Source organism: Podarcis pityusensis (genome assembly GCF_964106645.2).
Source record: "Podarcis pityusensis genome assembly, chromosome: 10".
In the NCBI taxonomy this organism is placed as follows: domain Eukaryota; kingdom Metazoa; phylum Chordata; class Lepidosauria; order Squamata; family Lacertidae; genus Podarcis; species Podarcis pityusensis.
In genome coordinates, this window is record NC_138035.1 from 41,856,201 (window position 1) to 41,875,730 (window position 19,530).

Consider the following 19,530-nt stretch of genomic DNA (forward strand, 5'->3'; position numbering starts at 1 on the left):
TTTCTGAACAGAGGGAAAGTTGCATCAAAAAATGTCACAATACAGCAAATCATGGGAGCCACCTACTGTTCAAAGAGAACATAGCACCTCAAAATTAACCACCCGTGGCTATCAGTGTTCAGATGTCTATAACTTCTAGAAGCCCAAATAAATAAAGGTTATATTTTATTCGTGGCTGCTGAATTGGCTCTGTGGAATTTCAAAATGGAGAGTGCAGTCTTTAAACTAGTTTTCTTTTCATATTAGGAAGTATGAGGTCTTAATTATGACGCATTGCCTTTTTTTCATACTTCCTCAACTCTTTTAACAAAAGCAATAATTAAATTCTAAAATGAAAGGTGTCATGACGCTCCAGATCTTCTTGAAATCTTGCATCCAGACCATCTTCCTAGATGGGTGGAAAAGGAAGAGCTGTGCTTACTCAGTGAAGTAAATGTTCTCTGAACATGCCCAACTATGTTGTTGTTGTTTAGTCGTTTAGTCGTGTCCGACTCTTCGTGACCCCGTGGACCAGAGCATGCCAGGCACTGCCTCCCACAGTTTGTCTTCCACTGCCTCCCACAGTTTGGTCAGACTCATGTTTGTAGCTTCGAGAACACTGTCCAACCATCTCATCCTCTGTCGTCCCCTTCTCCTTGTGCCCTCCATCTTTCCCAACTTCAGGGTCTTCCAGGGAGTCTTCTCTTCTCATGAGGTGGCCAAAGTATTGGAGCCTCAGCTTCAGGATCTGTCCTTCCAGTGAGCACTCAGGGCTGATTTCCTTCAGAATGGATAGGTTTGATCTTCTTGCAGTCCGTGGGACTCTCAAGAGTCTCCTCCAGCACCATAATTCAAAAGCATCAATTCTTCGGCAATCAGCCTTCTTTATGGTCCAGCTTTCACTTCCATACATCAGTACTGGGAAAACTATACCCTTTTTTAAATAGTTGGATATTTCAGGGCTAAGCCCTGGGACTGAAAAGAGATTCTGAAATAAATACCTTGAATGGTGTTAATTGCTGGAGCACAGTAAGTGAAACTATATATCTATATATATAACCACACCTATATCTATTTACATGGGCTTTATACTGTGACTTTACTGCAAAGTTTTTCTGTGACAAGGTGTTTGTGTGAACACGCAACACTTGAGAAAATCAACAGTTACTAAAACATTTGCTCTGGCATGCTGAGTGCTGATTGTTCCAGGTGGGGGATATTTTGCACTTAACACCTCACCACATGAAGGCAGTGTGGTAAAGTTACCACATGAGATTTTTACTGCATCATAAAACAAGAAATTCAGTCCTTAGATCTCAGCTAAACAAACACCTTCTTCCAAACACCATACGGAGCCCCACTTTGGTTCCCCTTGAAATGGCACAAATGACATTGCAGAATGCAGGTCACCCCCACCCCCCACCCCGTGCCACAACCACTGAGTTAAAGTGCATTTCAGTGAATATAAAACTTAACTTATACTACTCGGTTCTGCTTTCAGACCTGAGCCTCTGTGCTGACAGACTGTCAGTGCAAACACATTTGATTACGCTTTCGTCTGAAGCAAATAGCACTGCCAAATCTTGCCGGTAGATGTCCTCTTCTATAAATTTGAAATCAAATAGCCATGATTAAGATGAAACAAAAAAAGATCTACCATTAACTTCAGTGAGAACTCTTGCTAAGTAAGTTCTAGTGCAGATGTTGCTGCACTTCATCTTTCCTGGCCATTGGCCATGCTTGCCAGCACTGGTGTGAGTTGCAGTTCCACAACATCTGGAGGGCCAGAGGTTCTCTGCTCCTGTGACACTAATCATAGTTCCACCCTTATGTAGCCAAAACAGCACTAACCATGCACAAGAGGGTGGTGTCCACAAATTTGGAGGATCACTTTGTATGCAGGTGTGCAATAAAATATTAGGGGGGACCCTCAGCATTGAAGGCCAGCCTCCGCAAAAAATAATAATATACAGGTCAGTGGGAATGAAATGCACAGAATGCTGACTGACTTCCAGAGGTGGTGCTGAAGGAATGGGGGGAGAATACAAAACTGGAGGGGGAATGGAATGGAATATCCAGCAAAAGGGCAAAGTCCCAGCCAGCCAAGACGCCAGTCAGCCATGGATACTCCACAGCTGCAACATTTTCTTACAGTCTCCATTTATTTTATTTCATGAATGTTGTGACTCACCCACCTCTTGCTGCCCTTCAGTAGATATATTCTCAGGGAAGGTCACGTCAACAAAACAAAACTGAAACTGAAACACGTTGTGCCCTCATCTACACTAGATCACAAGGCTTGGTGTGAAGACACAATGTGTGACCTTGAGGAAACTGGGCAGGTGCAAGTCTTGCCAGTTTGTGCTCGATGGGAGGTCACATCTGAACTCTGTGTATGCTGTCTTCATACACAGGCAGAATGGGAGTGTGGTTCAATCAAGAAAATGGCATTTAAAGTCTGTGCTGAGTCTATAGAGAATGGCTAACCTGTTTGTTTCTGGTACCATTCCGTCCAACATTGCTTTCCTCCAAGCAAGGCTGAATACAAGTTACCCTTTACTCTGACTCCAATGCATTCCCATCAATGGTGTTTGGAGGCGTTTGCAGATGGCGTTAGCCACAATCCATATCTATCCTGCATTTCCCCCCCAAGAAATCTTCACGTTTGATGCGTTTCCCCTCAAACCAGCTTTCATCCCATTTGAAGCCACAAGATGCACTTAAGCTGATTTCTGTACAGTTCAGACAGCTGTTGCATCAGTGCAGGAGACGCCTTCCTTGAATTGGTGTTTGGAGAGTTACAGGTGCACTCTCTGCTTCCTCTGTGGTATGTGCAGCAAGTGCAAATGAGACCTGGAAGTCAGTGGGGTGAAATGACCTTGCTGTGTTTTATGTAGCTAATGTGTGCATACCCCGGAGTTAAGCAAGGGAGTGCTAGAAGTTAAAATACCATTACATGCCACCCCCCAAAAGGTTGGGTTTGAGCACTTACCCAAGGTTCAATTTTCTTGGAATGAAGGTCAGCTGAGATTGCAGTGTCTTTAAGATATATGGTTTTATTTACTCAAATGTACAACCTGAGCCTAGGATGGAGAGGCTCGCAGCATGAACATCCCCAAAGAACTCGCTCCTCCATTAGTCACAGTTTTAGGTTCAGCACAGAGCATAGAAGCATAGAATCATAAGATATATCTCTCCACCTGCAACTTCTCACGTTCAGCTTTTCAGCTCACAGGCACAACAACTGTCTAGTCCAGCCCTCCCCTCACTCCCTGTCCTTTGGCCTATTGTTCTCCATCGCTTCGCTGTAGCTGTGGCAACCTAGCTCATTATTGCTGATGAGGGCACTGAAGTGGCCAGCTAATTGTTTTACAAAGAAACTTGTCTGATCAGTTCAACAACCTCTTCTACTAGATTCTAACCCCCCACTGGATATACGATCCCAAGAATTGGAAGGGACTTGGGGCATCATCCAAACTACCCCCCCCCCCAAAAAAAACCACTATTGATCAGAAAGAGGAAGGATTGCTAAACTTGTTGAGTGATATGTCAAGGAGAAATGTGAACTGTGGTTTCCAATACTTGAAATAGGTACAAATGCTACCATATAGGAATAGAAAAGAACAGAAGTACATACCAAATTTGATTTTGAATAGTACTCTGAGGGGGAGGTGGTACCCAAGGATATTCTCCAGCTCCCTTATATTTGCACAAACATGAGTGATGTTCTTATTCCAGAACAGATAACCTGACATATGAACAGTTGTGTTAATGCTAGAAAAGTGATAATTGGTTTTAAAACCATGATTATTTTTTTTAAAAAATAATTCCTGTGTTCTTTTACACTGGCCATGTTATTTTGAAACGTTAGCATCTACTGCCACGATATTTTCAAGATTATGTGTACTTTGCGAGAGCTACAAACATAGTTGTGACAGCAACAAGCATTAACTCTGATAAAAGGCTGCACAAAATCTCTTTCAGTCTAAGGAAAATCTGTTGCTTGTCTGTTTTCTAAGCTACTTTTATAGAGAAAAGGGGGAAGAAAAGCACAAACATGAAATTTAATTTCATACTCATTTTGAGAAAAAACATGTTCTGTAATGTAATTGTTATTTCTAAGTTCTAAACCAATATGAGTTGCCCGGTATTTTTCCCCTCACACATTTGCAGTGCTTTTCTTTGTTTTAGAATTTGCAAGCGTGCTCTTTGGCAGCTAAATAATATGTCTCGCTGTAAAGTTAATACTACTTATTAAAAACCACCGACATGGTAGTTTCAGATTTCGAACTCCAGACTTTTTTCTTTTACTGTGTGAGAAATTACTACACTGTGGAATGGGCACGTATCAGGCACTGAGAAAGCCCAGCTGGAGATTTACTCACAGATTTTCTTGTTCTCCATGGTTAGTGTAAATGACTCCATAGGTACGGCATTCTTTTTCCACTCGCTTGCAATATTTAATCATGTTGTATTCATTTTTCATTGAAGAGTCCCTTCTATAGACTTGATTGCCATTTCACAATGACCCGGCATTAAAAGTACCTATTTTTTGGCACCTGCTAAAAACAGTTTTGTTTAGGCAAGCCTGTCTGGACATGTAGAATGCTGACATGTGTTTTAATATAGTTTTTAACTTATTGTTGATTTTAATTATTTTCCGAATGTTTTAAATAGTGTTTTTAACTTTTTCTTTTCTTATAGTTTTACTGTTTTATCCTTTTATGTACACACACACAGAGAGAGAGAGAGCTTTATTGCAGTCCATAGAACCAAAATACACTGTATAGCAATGGTATATGTATCAACAGTTACTGAGGTGTAAGAGCGGCCTTGCTAGTCAACAAAGGAGTTTTAGCCCATACATACTGGTTTTAAGTAAGGTTTTATTACAATTCAACAGTATATAACCTTGCAAAATAAACAAATAAAATTATTTCCCCAGGTAGAACCACTACTCGGGTTTTAAAAAGGAGGCAGTATTGCCAGTTTTAGTTTTAGAATTTCTACAGAACATTGCTTGCCAGGTTCAGACCTTGAGATGAGCTCCTTTATTTTTAAGGCTGCAATCCTACACACTTATACTTGGGAGCAGAGCCAACTCACCAGTGAAGTGGGGCAATGCACCCAGCTCAGGCAGCAGAAGCAAAAAAGATGACACCACAGCCAGCACTGCTGCCAGAACACTTCCCTCTCGCCCGTGAGAAGCAGGCGTTCCAGCACACAGCGTTGCTGCTCATCTTCTGGGGTGGAGAAGATGTGAAGCAACGCCTTGACTCTCTGCAAGTTTGATGAGAGGTGGGGGCATCCTGCTGGTGGCTGAAGTGGAGTGGATGGGGCATGGCAGGGCAGGGAGCTGTACATTCCTGTTGCGCCTCAGGTGGGAGTAAGAGCCATTTAACTTACTTCTTGGGAGTAAGAGCCATTTAACTCAGTGGGACTTTCCTCTTATGCAGATGGGCATAAGGTTAGGTTGTAAGAACTGTAGGCATTTCATGGGTCAAGACACAGCTGATGAAATTTCTGCCTTCTGTGCAAGTCCTAAAGAAGGCTAATGGAACTCTTTCTCCTATGAACCTTAAAATCAGCTACAAAAGCAGACAGGTGAATCTAAGAGCCCATCTGCACAGCAATTTATTTTCAGCAAATGGATAGATGCCAAAGTAGTGCAACAATTCCCCAGAGTCCTAACAGCCATGCTGGAGCCCAGAGCTTTGGGTAGTCCCTGTCAGCTGTGTAGCTGATAGGAGCAGAGGGCTATTGGTCTATTTAGTGCAGTATTGCTGATACTGATTGGCCCACTGACTGGCGCTCTAGAGTTTCAGGCAAGGATCTCGCCCAACCCTGCCTGGAGCAAATACTGTACCATTGAGTTGTGATGGACCTTCCCTTATGGACCAGTGCAATGCATATTACAGCACAATTTATATTATTGTGTTCTGGGTGTCCACATAAGGTGTGCTCATGGGAAGTTACATAACTCACTTCTCTCATTGTGCTTTGATTTGGCACTTAAAGCCCTGTAGATACAGCTCAGATGTGTCCTTCTGAGTACACTCCCCCAGATAGAAAAGTTCCCAGAAGAAAGGCTTTTGGAATCATGGATAGTTTTACAATATTTGCAAAAATCCAACATCCTGGTTCCTTCTGCTGTAGGAAACGCTCTTCAGCTTGATATTCAAGCTTGATATACAGCTGTTTCGGGATAGTAAGTCATGAACAGCAGCACTCTCTGTTTGAAAACATTTGCCAGCCGAAAAGAGAGCCATTGACCTTGCTTGTGACTCTTGAAAATGCCAGCTAGCCAGAAAGAGGCGTATATTATATTACGGGCATGTGGTTTGTCAGTGTTACACTGCATGCCTTGCAGAAGGTCATTTGCAAGGTCATTGTGGCACAAACTGAAACGGATGATTCCATACAGCTTCTCTAGTATGTAGTGGGCCACCATTCATTGGAGCTGATGATACTTTCCATAGTTGCTATGTTTTATTACAGTGGATTTTTGCACTTTGCTTGTGGCGCTGATGGTGTAAAATAACCTACATGGAACACACCAAAAGAACAGCACATGCACAGACACAACAGTTATACTGTGGTCTGTGCTGAATAGTATGGAAAACACCACCAGCATAAAGAAGCAAATCCCATTGAGTTCAATTGTACCAACTACTGGGTAGACCTGTGTAGGGTTGTGTTGTAAAGGTGGGTAATTACTGTCAGAGCCGGTTTACAAAATTTACAGTTTATAGAGGCAGTAGAAGCATTGAAAAGGATCAGATTGGAACTTCTATGCTGGCATCACCATATTCTCCCCTGCCCACCCCGATGTCCAAGGCAGGGGGGAAATAACAGGGTTACATTACATATAAATTGAGAAGTTTTCCATGTCTCTGAAGAATTGCTAACCACCATAAACCTTAATGTGCTTTGCCCTTTGCAGAACTCTTTCCTTTCATAAAACTGCATGATTGAGTTCCATGGAGATCAAAAGTGCTTTTAAATGTTACGCTTGAGCCTTCCTGCTTTTTTCCCTTTAAGTACATCATATTGAAGAGCTGCTCCATAATCCAAAACTGTACCAAGACTCTTCTTTTACATACAATGAACCGAAACAGAGATTTCTTTCCTAACCCCTCCCCCCCCCAAAAAAAATCCACAAGGCTTTTTTATTACCATTGAAAGCATGGCTATAAAAAAATAAAACCAGAATTGGATTTGCATTACAGTTTTTCAAGCACCGATTTAGTTTGAAGAAAGCCCACCAAAACATTTAAGTGCTCCTCTCCGTTGGAGGGGGCCTCTTGACTGGAAATAGTAAAACAGAGCATCAAAAACTGTTTTGGGGGTGCTATTTGATTTCTAAAGGCTTCTGTGTAAAATGATATCGCCATGGCAGTAAAGACAGAGGCAGTGCAAAACCCTAGAGGCAGGAACATCAGTGTCCAATGGCTCCCCTAGTGGCCAAAATATAATGGCAATTTGCTCCTTTCAGAGCCAAACTGCCTCACCCTACCTGGTGAAGGCTGTTTACTTGCTATAAAAAGCAGAGGTGTGTGAAAATTGCCTCTCATAATTCTCCACTTTATTTGTGGGCAGAAAAACGGGAGTGCTATTTCAGCAAAATTTCTACGAGGGAGGAGAAATTATCCAAAATTTTCTTAGGAATGGAGCTGACCATTAGCCATGGAAATATCTTCATTCTTTTTCTCTAAAGTTTCTCTCCATCCTCTCCCCCTGTTGCAAATGAAAGCAGCCGGCACTTCGTTGAAAGCCTGGCCACCATTCTGCATCCTTCACACAGACCTGAAGTTGTTCCAGGTCATAGAAGAGGGGGAAATGATGGTTGCCACACACAAAAATGGTAGAACATAGCCAGTGTGGTGTAGTGGTTAAGAGCGGTAGTCTCGTAATCTGGGAAACCGGGTTCGCGTCTCCGCTCCTCCACGTGCAGCTGCTGGGGGACCTTGGGCCAGTCACACTTCTCTGAAGTCTCTCAGCCCCACTCACCTCACAGAGTGTTTGTTGTGGGGGAGGAGGGGAAAGGAGAATGTTAGCCGCTTTGAGACTCCTGAAGGGGAGTGAAAGGCAGGATATCAAATCCAAACTCTTCTTCTTCTTCTTCAAATAAAATTCTGCAAAGTGGCCATCTTTCTCTCATCCCACAAGAAAAAGATAACCTCAGAACCTGTCTCAGAAAAATGACTTCTAAGAATTTTCATCTCATCTCATAAAAACAGCATGTCGGTGTTGTTTTTCTCCTCAGTTGGGAAAAATACACATATGAAAATATAACTTAAATTCTATCTGTCATTTTGGGCATCTCAAAACATGAAGTGTTTTTATGCGTGAGCCAGCTCTGATTCTTGACAATAACTAGGGTTTTAATGCGGCACAGTTTAAAAACCCAACATAGAATTATATAATATTAAAATATAGATGTCTTGGTTAAATATAATGTCATTCCCCTTGTAAAAAGGGCGACGGGACAAATATATTCACAAATGTACACATTTTAAAGTGACGTCTCCTCTATATACATATTTTTGGTCCAGTGGAATTCCAAGGGCCTCGGATTTCAATGGAGAGCCGCCTTCTCGTTGCTGTTGGGAGTTCTCAGCAATGTCCGAACGTGGCCGGAGCTGGTTTCAAATCTCAGCCAGCTCATAGTACATGATAGATGAGCTTGGGATGAGGGGTCTCCGGAGTGCCTGGCTGTGACTCAGGGCTGGCACCAGGAGAATCCTGCAGCAAAGTGGAGTCCTGCAGAGAGAGGCCCGCCTGGTCCGAGGAAGAGATTCTATCCACTATGCTGGATAAACAATCCAGACTGGAGAGGGCTGTGCTCACTTCAGACGGATAGACTGGGATGGGGGAAGAAACAAAGGACATTCAATGGAAAGTAATAACATTAGACTTGGCATTAGATGGGCAGACTTAAGGCCCGTGGGATCTCTCTCTCTTTTTAGGTAAAACCAGTGCTTTTTTCCCCAGGGGTACTCAAAGGTACACGGTACCGGCACCTCTTTTTGTTGTTGTTTAAGAGTGTGGCACTTACTGTACCAACTTCACGGTGAGTACCGACATCTCTTTTTCTAGAAAAAAGGCACTGGGTAAAAAAACCACTGAGATCCACTAATCAGACTAGATCCAAAATAGAGATTGGTGTTGGGGCAGAGTCAGAGGCAAAATGGTGGTTCAGGGACAGAGCCAATTACCTCCTGCTTTGAGATGATTTGCTTCTACAAATCTACATCTGAGGCTGCAAACATGACAAACATTCACACTGGATTTCCCCCCTCAAAGAATAGTTTATTAAGGGATGCTGGGGACAGTAATTCTGTGAGGAGTAAACTGCATTGGCCAAAATTATTTGAGGGGGGAAATGGACTTTAGATGGGCTTTAAAAGTATAGTCTGTAGGAAGCTTGAGTTCCTTTGTTCGGCATAAACTTCACATGGGGCAAAAGCCTCCTTTGCTGTTGCTATCATTAAGCAACTGAGAACCAAACACCCTTGCTGATCTACTGAAAAGCACCTAGAAATCTACCAGCAGATCTCAATCTACCACCTGCCAACTCCTGATCACTATGGTTTATTGCTTTGTACAGTATATTATTATTTTTTATCCCAGCTTGAGCATTTTTAATGAATAGGCAGTTGGCAGAGAATATAATTGAAATGCAACTGAAGCTGCCCTCTCCTGTTGGCCCTTTGCCATCAGAGAGAGCACCTCTCTGGTCTTGATTTTATCAGCACTGCCTTGGAGTGGGAAAAGGACGCTGAGCCTTACCATTTTGGAGATCAGAGCAATAGACGTTGTCATGAGCGACGTTTCTTCTGGACCACATCGGGATGTTGCATTCAGCCTGAAAGATGAGAGAAGAAATGAGTCTCATAGCAATTCCTGCAATGGCTACTACTTCTGCTGCAGTGGTGTTGGGCATCCAAGAAGGAGCACCCCAGAATAAGACAGGAAGCTATGGCAATATGGAGGTTACGTTCCACCTCCACTGACAGGCAGTAGGCCTTTGAATACCAGTTGCTGGAAACGGCAGGTCGGTAGGATGCTGTTGTGCTCAGGATATGCCTGGGGGCTTCCCAAGGGTATCTGGTTGGCCACTGTGAGAATAGGATGTTGGACTAGATGGGCCTGATCTAGCAGGCTCTTCTTATGTTCAACATGGGAAGCTGCTTTGGTCTACCTAGCTCAGCATTGTGAGTTGCCAGGGACTGAACCTGAGGCCATTTTCATGCAAAAGCATGCAAAAAGCATGAGAGCCAGTGTGGTGTAGTGGTTAAGAGCGGTAGTCTTGTAATCTGGAGAACCGGGTTCGCGTCTCTGCTCCTCCACGTGCAGCTGCTGGGTGCCCTTGGGCCAGTCACACTTCTCTGAAGTCTCTCAGCCCCACTCACCTCACAGAGTGTTTGTTGTGAGGGAGGAAGGGAAAGGAGAATGTTAGCCGCTTTGAGACTCCTTCGGGTAGTGATAAAGCGGGATATCAAATCCAAACTCTTCTCTCCTGCTAAGCTACATAAGTGAACCTTCTCAATAAAGGTTTTCTTTCACAAAGAAACTTTATGGATGGACTTTACTCATAGTCTGACTGACAGATTTTCTCCCAGGTTAGGGTGGCTAGCAATGACCCTGTGACTGAGGATGTGTGGGTGCTTGGTTTTGTGTTATCTCAAACCAGGTGCCTTGTTTGAAATTGGTTCTGCCTATTTGGTTTGCTGCTGTCCTTTTTCGCCGAAAAGGACGAATGGGCAGCTTCCTTCTTCCGTAGTCCAAAAGATTCTGGGTCCTGGACGGTAGTGTTTGTAGGAAGCTGCCCATGGAAGCTCCTAATGCTTAGCTTCCAAAACAAGAGATTTGGGCCTGTGCAGTTTATGGAGCCACCTGCCTTGAAAGCCCTGCTCCCAACAACCCCTGGTGTATGGTTACTCATTGGAATGTTTATGTACTCAGAGACTCTCTATACCATGCCACATGTTCAAGGTCTGAGACCTGGCATTAAAAGAAGGAGCCCTGGTGAGCTGTGCTTCACTTTGAAGTCTTGATCTTGCCTACCTTTCAAGAGGAAGTTGGTTGGAAGACCTTCCCAACTACCGGTATGTGATACTATATTGTTATTATAGAATCATATAGTATTGCTGCTGCTGCAGAAAAGCAACGGAGTAGCAGCTTAAAACCTATGCGGTGCAACAAAGAATTGGCTGCATGAGTTTTTGTTCTCTGCAACTACTCTGTAATCACCATTTCATTTCTGAAATGCACTTCATTTCTAACCAACCCCATTTCTCTCCATCCCTGCTCCCCCACCTCCCATATTTACATATTTACATATGTAAATCTGTATATATCCTTGCCTATTCAGATTACACTTCATGGAGCTGATGGACTCCAGCCTACAAAAGTTTACTAATGAACCAAAGGAGGAGGCCTCTCAATAAAACATGCAGAACAGCAAAACCACAAACCCATGCGTGATAAGACTCTTTGTTACAATATTACTACAAATAGTAGTAATCACATGGGCAGATCAGCTACTGAGATTGCTTCCAGACAGGAGTTTTTTGCTGTGCGTCCACACACAAGTTTTGTTTTTTGAAGCGCCCATACCCCCATAACATCATCGGGCTGCAAGCCCATATTTTTTTGGGGGGGGGGGTTGTTTTATATTTAATTCAGATTTAATTTGACAGCTGAACATGCAAAAAATTTAAAAAAAACTGTTAAACATCTGCACTTGCTGTTAGAGTGGAAGCTCATTAGCATCATTTGCGGGGGGGAGGGGGGATTGTCACATGTGTGGTGGTGACCTTTTCGTGGGTGGCCTCTATCACTCCCTCTGCTACTTCTATTTGCTGCTTACCCAAGCACAACTAGCCATTTTGTTCTGGGTGCCCAAACAATGCAAGCATACATATTTCCACCAATTGTAGCCTACTGAAAATGTGGCCAGATTTCAACAGCCCAGTTAGAAGAAGCTGGTTTCTCAGGGACTCTGCTGGGTGGGAACACCTTGCAGACTAATATGTGCATTGCAGGGGGTTGGACTAGATGACCCTTGGGGTCCCTACCAACTCTATAATCCTATTATTCTATTCTATGATAATGCGTTGTGCACTTTTAAAAACACACCATTGCAGAGGTTTTGTGCAACACCTCTATATCTCCTGTGCAAGCCTTAATCCAGTAAATATCAGCTCTTGCACAAGACCTGGATTTAAAAATTTTTTAAAAATTATTTTGTTTAGTGCAAGCTTCCATTTTCTGATTGTGAAACAAAATAATTGATGCTTTTGCACATTCCCTGGTTTGTTTATTTTTCAAGAAGATGTGCACACACATACACAGAGGTACAGAAATACCTGTGCACATGGCCAGAAGAGAAAATGGCACTGGAGAGGAGGGATGGTTGAGAGGAGGGAATATACTATCTCTCAATACACTCCATCAACTTCCACCCTCTGGTGTGGATGGGAAGCAATGGAATAGCAACGAAAATCCATGACTGGGAGAGGGGGAGAAGACAGGAATGTGTGTAAGCTGATGTTCCAGACAGATGGTGCCAGACAAATAATGTACACAGAAAAATAGGATCTGAGTGGCCCATTTGCAATTTAAGCACTTCCCCACAATCTGGCAGGAGCACCCTGAATTGCCACAGCTGGTAGTAGTAACGGTAGCATTTCTTATGAATTTGGTTAAATCGGATGGGAGCCTGGCCCTTGCCTGAACAGAGTGTATTTTCTGCTTTCTGGAGGAGGGAGGAAACCATTGAGAAGGCAGCCAGCCAGCCCAGTCGCAGTTTTATGAGTTCCCTTTGACTTCCAATATTTCCTCAACGCTGTGCTCCGAGGAAGAAGGGGAACGAAGGCCAAGCAACCTGGGGCATCTCTAATCTGTGTGAGCTGCACTGACCATGGAGAATGGATTGGAGCAAGGGAAAGCCGCAGCCAGCCAGGACAGGACCCTTTCCCAAGCGCATCAAAGCTTGGCACATCCGGAGCCAAATGCCTGGTGAAAAGAATGTGGTTTCAACAACAACAACAACAACAACAACAGTCCCATAACACAATGTGGGAGGGAGGCCGTTCTCTCCATCAGCAGGGAAGAAAAACTGGGAGAAAACAAGCGTCATCTCAGAGGGAGCTGTTGTTTCCACCATTACCTTGTCCATAGTTAAATCTTTTGATCAAATAAACATACAGTGGAAAACTCTGACAGTGCAATACTTGATCAGAAGTAAGTTAGTTCAATAGGGCTAAATCCAAGGAAATTTACACACCGATTTCCCAGGATCTTCCTCCTAAAGAAACGTGCTTAATAGGACCGCAGGCAACGGCTCCTTCAGCACGCCCAGAAAACTGGATTAGTTAGAATTTAAGGACTTTTCACTTGCCTGTCGATTTCAAACGGCTTTTCAAGATCTGGGCGTCTGGCTAATTGCTTTCATTTCTAGGACTAACACCGCAAACCACAAACATGTTTACAGTACTTCCGTAATAGGGAACACGCTGAGTTCAACGTTCATTTGCTTCCAAGAAAACACGCACAGGGTCACAGCCGGAAGCTCACTGCCTCGCTTGGAATTTCCTGGCCACGCGCGTTACAAAGAATCGCGCGTAAGATCGCAGCGCAAAGTGAGCGCAAGTTTTACATTTACTCCTTTGCTGACCCGGCCGCGGCGGCAAAACGCGCGACTTTCTCACGCAACCGTGTGGTCCCATGCGAGGCATAGTTAGTAAAACCGACGTGCCCCCTAGCAAAAATTCGGCTTATACTCCCAAATTATTTTGCCTAAAACTACAGCCTTCCAGTTATTTAAGTCTTTTGCATTATGTCACATTGCTTTGAAGGATATGCTCCTACCTTAGATCGACTTGATAAAAGTTGCTAGCTTCTGAACAACGCAAGGCTCTTCCTCAGAAGCAAACAATTTGGCCAATGACGCAACAAGTTTATGAAATCACCCCAAATCCATTTTGTTCTGACGTAAGTCAATTCGTTTCAGTGTTCAGCATTAAAATATATCATACGCTCACATTTCTCACCATCTGCAGACACGCGAACGGCTCCCGTATTTGACTATCTCCACCAGCAGAGAGGTCTATCTAAATGAGAGGACTGGGTTCAAGCGCGTGCTCAGCGAGGAGAATTTGCACTGCAATACTTCACCAGCTTACTTGGGAGTATTGAACTCAATACTTTGTTTTCCATCTGTCAGATGAGATGGATAACGACCTACCTCACAGGATTGTTGTGGATGAGGAAAGCATTTCCAAGCACATTGGAAATTCTCTAAAGACGACTAGCAGTCTATCACAATGCCTTGCTCTATGAGTGCGCGCACGCGCAACTAGCGAGATGCTCCATCCTCGCATCAGCTTAGTGTGCGCGCGTACCTTGCTCACCGAGGTTCAAAAGATTCTCCACTCTTGCCGTTTCCCCTCTGTTAGCCTTTACCTTCCCATAGGCTGGTTTGTGTTTGTTTTTCTAATCTGTCTATATATATATAGTGGTGCGCGATCGGTATTTATTGTGATCGCGCTTAGGCAAGCCGCCTCGACTGAGGCCTTATGCGTCGGAAAGCGGGAGCGGAAACCATATCAGGACAAACCTAGACATAAAATGATCGTCGGAGGCAGCGTCTTCCAAGATCGCTATGCCCTTCTGCTCTGCAGGAAGCCCGGGCGCAATGCGTAACCTTGAAGCGCCTTTTGTTTCCAGGCGGCTTAAGGAAGCGCCTGCCTTTCCCCCTCGCGGCGCTGCGAAGCTCCCCGCGCGCTCCACACCCGCCACGACCCCCGACGTGGCCCCCGCGCAGCCGCTTCCTCTGGGAGAGCGCGAAAAGGTCCCCTTTCCCTCCCTGGCCCGGTCCACCAGCCTCGGGTGGGGTCCCTCCGAAGTCCTTACCAGGCCGTCGGAGCAGCTGGAGGTGGGGCTGTTGGGCTCGGAGCAACTTTGTCCTCCGGGCAAGCGGTAGTAGTGGTGCACTTGCTCCCTCAGCAGCTCCTGGAGGCTCTCGATGTAACGGATGGCGTTCCTCAGGATCTCCACCTTGGGCAGCCGCTGGCTGGGGTTGGCCGTGGTGCACCTCTTGAGAGCCTCGAAGGCTTGGTTGACTTTCTTCAGCCTCCGCCTCTCCCGCAGGGTGGCCGCCTTCCTCCGGTCCACCGTGCTCGACTTCTTCTTACAGGCTTTGCAAGCCCACAGCAGGCAGTGGCCGGCTTGGTGGTGGCCCGTGGGCGCCCGGACGTGCTCCTCGCCGTCGGATCCCCCTGGCAGATCTGCCGGGTGCGCTCCGAAGGAAGAAGACGAGGACGACGAGGAGGAGGAAGCTGGCACCCCCTGCGCGAAGTCCTCTTCCACCAGTTCCTCCTCGGGGGAAGGGATGCAGGAAGAGCTGTCGTAGAAGAAGACGGCTGAGGATGGAGAGAACTGGCAGCCGTCCATCAACTCGTCCATCCTTGGAGCTGAGGGCGCGCCAGGCGCCCGGGATCTGGGAGCCGGGCAGGCCAGGCCGGGGCTCTTTATACCCGCAGGACAGGCTAGGCTGCCCACCCAGGGGCTGCCTACTTGCTCAGAGCATCATCATCGCCACGACCCCTACTTGGGGATGGGATTGGACGGGGGGACGTCTGTGTAGAGCTTCCCCCTCCTCTCTCCCAAGGGGACAACAGTCTCTTTCCCAGCTCCTTTTGGCTGCTGCCTTTTAAAGGCGCGGATCCGGGAGGCTCAATTAGTAGCACTTTGGAGATCAGAGCAGAAGGAAGAGAGACAAGCAGGAGCAACCAGGAGCGGGGGCGGGGGGAGAGGCCGCCTTTCAAAAACGCGACGGCTCAGTTAAGTGTCAGGTCAGTTCCCGCCTTCAGGAAGCCGATGGCTCCATCCTAGGCCTTCTGTTTAGAAGGAAATCCCACAGGGAAAGTCCTCTTTCCAAGGAAGGGTGCATTCCTAACTCCACTTTCCTGGGAGTTTAGGACTTTCTTCTGAGTAGACGTGGCTAGGAATGCAGCTTTCGAACGGGCTGACCTTTGTTCTTAAGAAGAGAGCAAAGTTGGACAATCGTCGAAGATTTCAGGTAGCCGCGCTTGTCCATGGAAGCAGAGGTGCCAAACGGAACACGAAAGACAATTGAAGGAACCTGCTCAAAAGCCATTAGGCAATGCGGCAGGCACATTCGGAAACTTTCCTGCTGTTCCTATGAGTTAAAAATTACTATGTGTGTCCGCCCCCAGTTTCAGAAGACGATCGCAGCCCTAGAGTCTCTATCTTAGAATGATCATATTGTAGAGTTGCAAGGGATCCCAGGGTCATCTAGTCCACCCCCTGCAGTGCAAGAAGCTTTCACCCAAAACAGGGCTCGAACCCACAACCCTAAGATTAAGAGTCTCATGAGCTGCCTATGGACAGTAATAGTAATAATACCAGCACACACACACGCTCCTTTCTAATGACTGATCAAAGCTTTCACGACTCCTGGCTTCCCAATGCGGCGGGCTTGGAGAATGATACCTAATGTTCTACCAGCAATTCGGAATTTCCTGATGGGCAGGAGGAGGAGAAAATTTCACATAATTTTCCTTCCACCCCACCCTCTCAAAGACTGACACTTTCTTAAACCGAATGGTTAAGATCATTGGGCAAGCAAAGAGTCAACATTTAAAGCCCCGTTGACTGTTAGTCCTGTGGAACGCCCTCCCATCAGATGTTAAGGAAATAAACAACTATCTGACTTTTAGAAGACATCTGAAAGCAGCCCTGTTTAGGGAAGTTTTTAATGTTTGATGTTTTATTGTGCTTTTAATATTCTATTGGGAGCCGCCCAGATGGGCAGGGTATAAAATTATTATTATTATTATTATTATTATTATTATTATTATTATTATTATTACTACTACTACTACTACTACTACAGCAGGGAGAGATAAGGATTTGTGGAGTGGGGCGCATGGGGGGTTAAAATCTTGACTTGGTCCCCCCCCCCCAGCCCCTGCTTCTGCGGAGTCACCGGAAGCCACTGCTCTTCCTGATTTCCCAGCCCAAAGACAGGCTGCTTTAGCCCAAGCAACTCTTGCCCTGCCGCCTTTCCTCCTCGCTCTCTTATTTCCCCCCTTGCTGCGGTTTCATTTTGACAGAGGCTGCGCCGGCGGGAGGCGGCTCCAATCCTGTCTCTGCACCGTTACAGATGCGTTCCAGCTGCCACCGCCCGCCCCGCCCCTCCTCTCAGGGTAAAGTTTCGAGTCTCACAGATCCTGAGCAGCTTGACACGAGGCGGTGGGAACAGCCTCCCTGGGGTCTCAGCAATTAAGAAGTGCAGCAGGGCAGGCGGAAGGAGGGGGAGCCTCAAGGTAGGCTAGGAAAAGGCTTTTTCGAAAGCCTTCGTCAAGGCCCCAACATGCTTTCCCCAGTTCGCATCCTGCACTTTTTAAGCGCTACTTTTCCTATGGAAAGAGGTCGGTATTAAACGGCCGCATAGGAAGGGAGAGGGCAGTTTCGATCGGTGTTCCTGAGTCCAGATGCAGAGAAAGCTCTTGCCTTCTGGCAAGGCTTCTTGCTGGCCTGGATGCGAGAAAGGGGGATGGAAGAAGTCCGTCTAGGAAGGCAAAATGCGTTGCTCCGCCCACATTTGCTTCTGGACCCACCCGCTACTGGAATGTGGCCCCCGGAACATTGCCTAGAAAGGAATGCGGCCCTCCACCTGTTGAAAAATGTTTCCTATCTATGATGCAGTGTAGGCGAACGAATCCGAAAAGGAAGTTAAACCGTTGACTTCAGTGGACTAATACTGATTTTGTGCGGGTATTGGGTTCATTTTGTAACTTATTTGTTACTTTTTCACAATAAAAAAACCACTTTATTTTTCAGCGTTGAAACGCATCGAAAGAGAAGTAGTAATAAGTAAGTCAAAAGGTATTCGAAGGGGCGTACACAAATACAGACCCAAAGTAAATGTCTTGTATGAGCAATTAACAGATGAATTGCTGAGTCCCTTCTTCGCTGCTCAAAGGAGAGCAGTGATTAGGGCTATGTCTACACTTAACCTCCCCCCCCCCCCAAGAAACCTGAAAATTTTACTGAGAATCGGAGATCTCGTCCATCTTCACTGGGGTGGATCGATCATCAATAATAATTGATCATCAATAATAATTGATGGTGGACTACTTTACAATAAATAATAGCGAAAGGTAACAGAGGTGCCTTCAATTAATATTTTAAGGAAAGGTGAATGCTGTGTGTGTGTGTGTGTGTGTGTGCGCGCGCGCGCGCAGCATTCACCTTTCGTGTGTGTGTGTATAAGCTAATACATAATATAAAGCTTTCATTTTAGCGAAGGCGATTTCTGCCTATTATAAAGCTATAAAGCACAGGCGTGTCTGTCTCTTATACATGCTTTGAATATATTCCCCACTTGATACAGGTAAATGTTTTGAGTCATCTCTCTCCCCTAATAACTTCCCAGCCACCATAGGGTTGGCTAGGGCTGAAGGGGGTTGTCGCGAGCACCAGGTTGGCGAAGGCTGCTCTAAAGCAGTTTGCAGAGAAGGAGACGCTGGTAGAAAATAAACTTCTGGACAACCGGCGGATCCGTTCCTCTTGTTTCGGGGAGGAATCGCCCACCAAGCAAAGAAAGAGGTATCTGGTGAGCTGTAACTCGAGGACTGGCTCGGATGGAGGTTTTGAGCTCGCGGATTCCCCAGGGGCGAAAATTAACCCGTTTACCGATTTATCCTCCGAAGAACACAAATAAACTTGATCTTTTGCAAGCGCCAGCCGCCTTTTCCAGGGCGCTTTCTCTGCAAATCAGCTCGGTGGCTGAGAGGGCCTCGCAGCGGGGCTAATAATACAGTTTGATTCCTATCAGGAGGACCAGAAGCGCTGCGCGTCGCTCGCCTTGTTGCTTCGTGACCTCAGGGGGCATCAAATACTCGAGCAGATGCGCAAAGGGATGGGAAGCATGGCTGGTGCAGTCGAAAAGAAATCGTTAAGAAGGCGAGAACTAGCCTGGATAAAGGATACACCACCAGCTCATAGAGAGCTGATTCTTGTGAGCTGAATGGAGAATGTGCAGAGACGCCAGTTATTGTGCGCATTCGCCAGGCGTTGCTCAGAAAGCGCTTAGTAGCTTTTGCATATTCCCCGCCAATGTTCTGTTTAAAAAGCTCGCTTATGGCGAATGTGCACATTTTCAAGTCAACAGCCCCGAAGCTCCAATCATTACTTGACAGTCAATCATGCTTCTATCAGGGAGTTTCTGAACGTCTGAAAGTACAGAGAGGAAAGTGCCTTTACAGGAATGCTGTCAAAATATATGGCAATAAAAGATTTCTTCAGATTTTGGAAGGAGAACTCGGTTTTTTCACCGGGAGAAGGAGAGAGACTGAGTCTTTTTCGTAGTTTATTTGGAGTTTAGATGCACCCTCACAGAGAAACAAAAAATGAGCCATTGAATCAACAATACTATCAATTTTTCTCGAGCCAGTGGCTGCACCTGATGAGCGCGTTTGAAGCACACCGCCCCCAAAACCATGGAAACTGTAG

The 19,530-nt window shown here is 45.6% G+C and overlaps 1 protein-coding gene across 1 annotated transcript; it reads right to left on the minus strand.

The window, feature by feature from the left end:
* Window positions 1-4,769: 4,769 nt before the first annotated feature.
* MYF5 (myogenic factor 5) lies at window positions 4,770-15,635 on the minus strand. Its single transcript, XM_081022442.1, has 3 exons — window positions 14,902-15,635; window positions 9,772-9,847; window positions 4,770-8,843 (listed from the first exon to the last, which is right to left on the minus strand). Exons 1-3 carry the CDS (start codon window positions 15,451-15,453, stop codon window positions 8,644-8,646), a joined length of 828 nt encoding a protein of 275 aa, XP_080878568.1. The 5' UTR covers window positions 15,454-15,635; the 3' UTR covers window positions 4,770-8,643.
* Window positions 15,636-19,530: the final 3,895 nt, after the last annotated feature.

Excerpts from the sequence above, each read along its gene's own strand:
- MYF5 (XM_081022442.1), bottom strand. The coding sequence starts at position 15,453 with ATGGACGAGTTGATGGACGGCTGCCAGTTCTCTCCATCCTCAGCCGTC. Across the intron at positions 9,848-14,901 it reads CCAGCTGCTCCGACGGCCTG|GCTGAATGCAACATCCCGAT; the intron begins GTAAGGACTTCG and ends CTCATCTTTCAG. Across the intron at positions 8,844-9,771 it reads TTGCTCTGATCTCCAAAATG|TCTATCCGTCTGAAGTGAGC; the intron begins GTAAGGCTCAGC and ends CCCCCATCCCAG.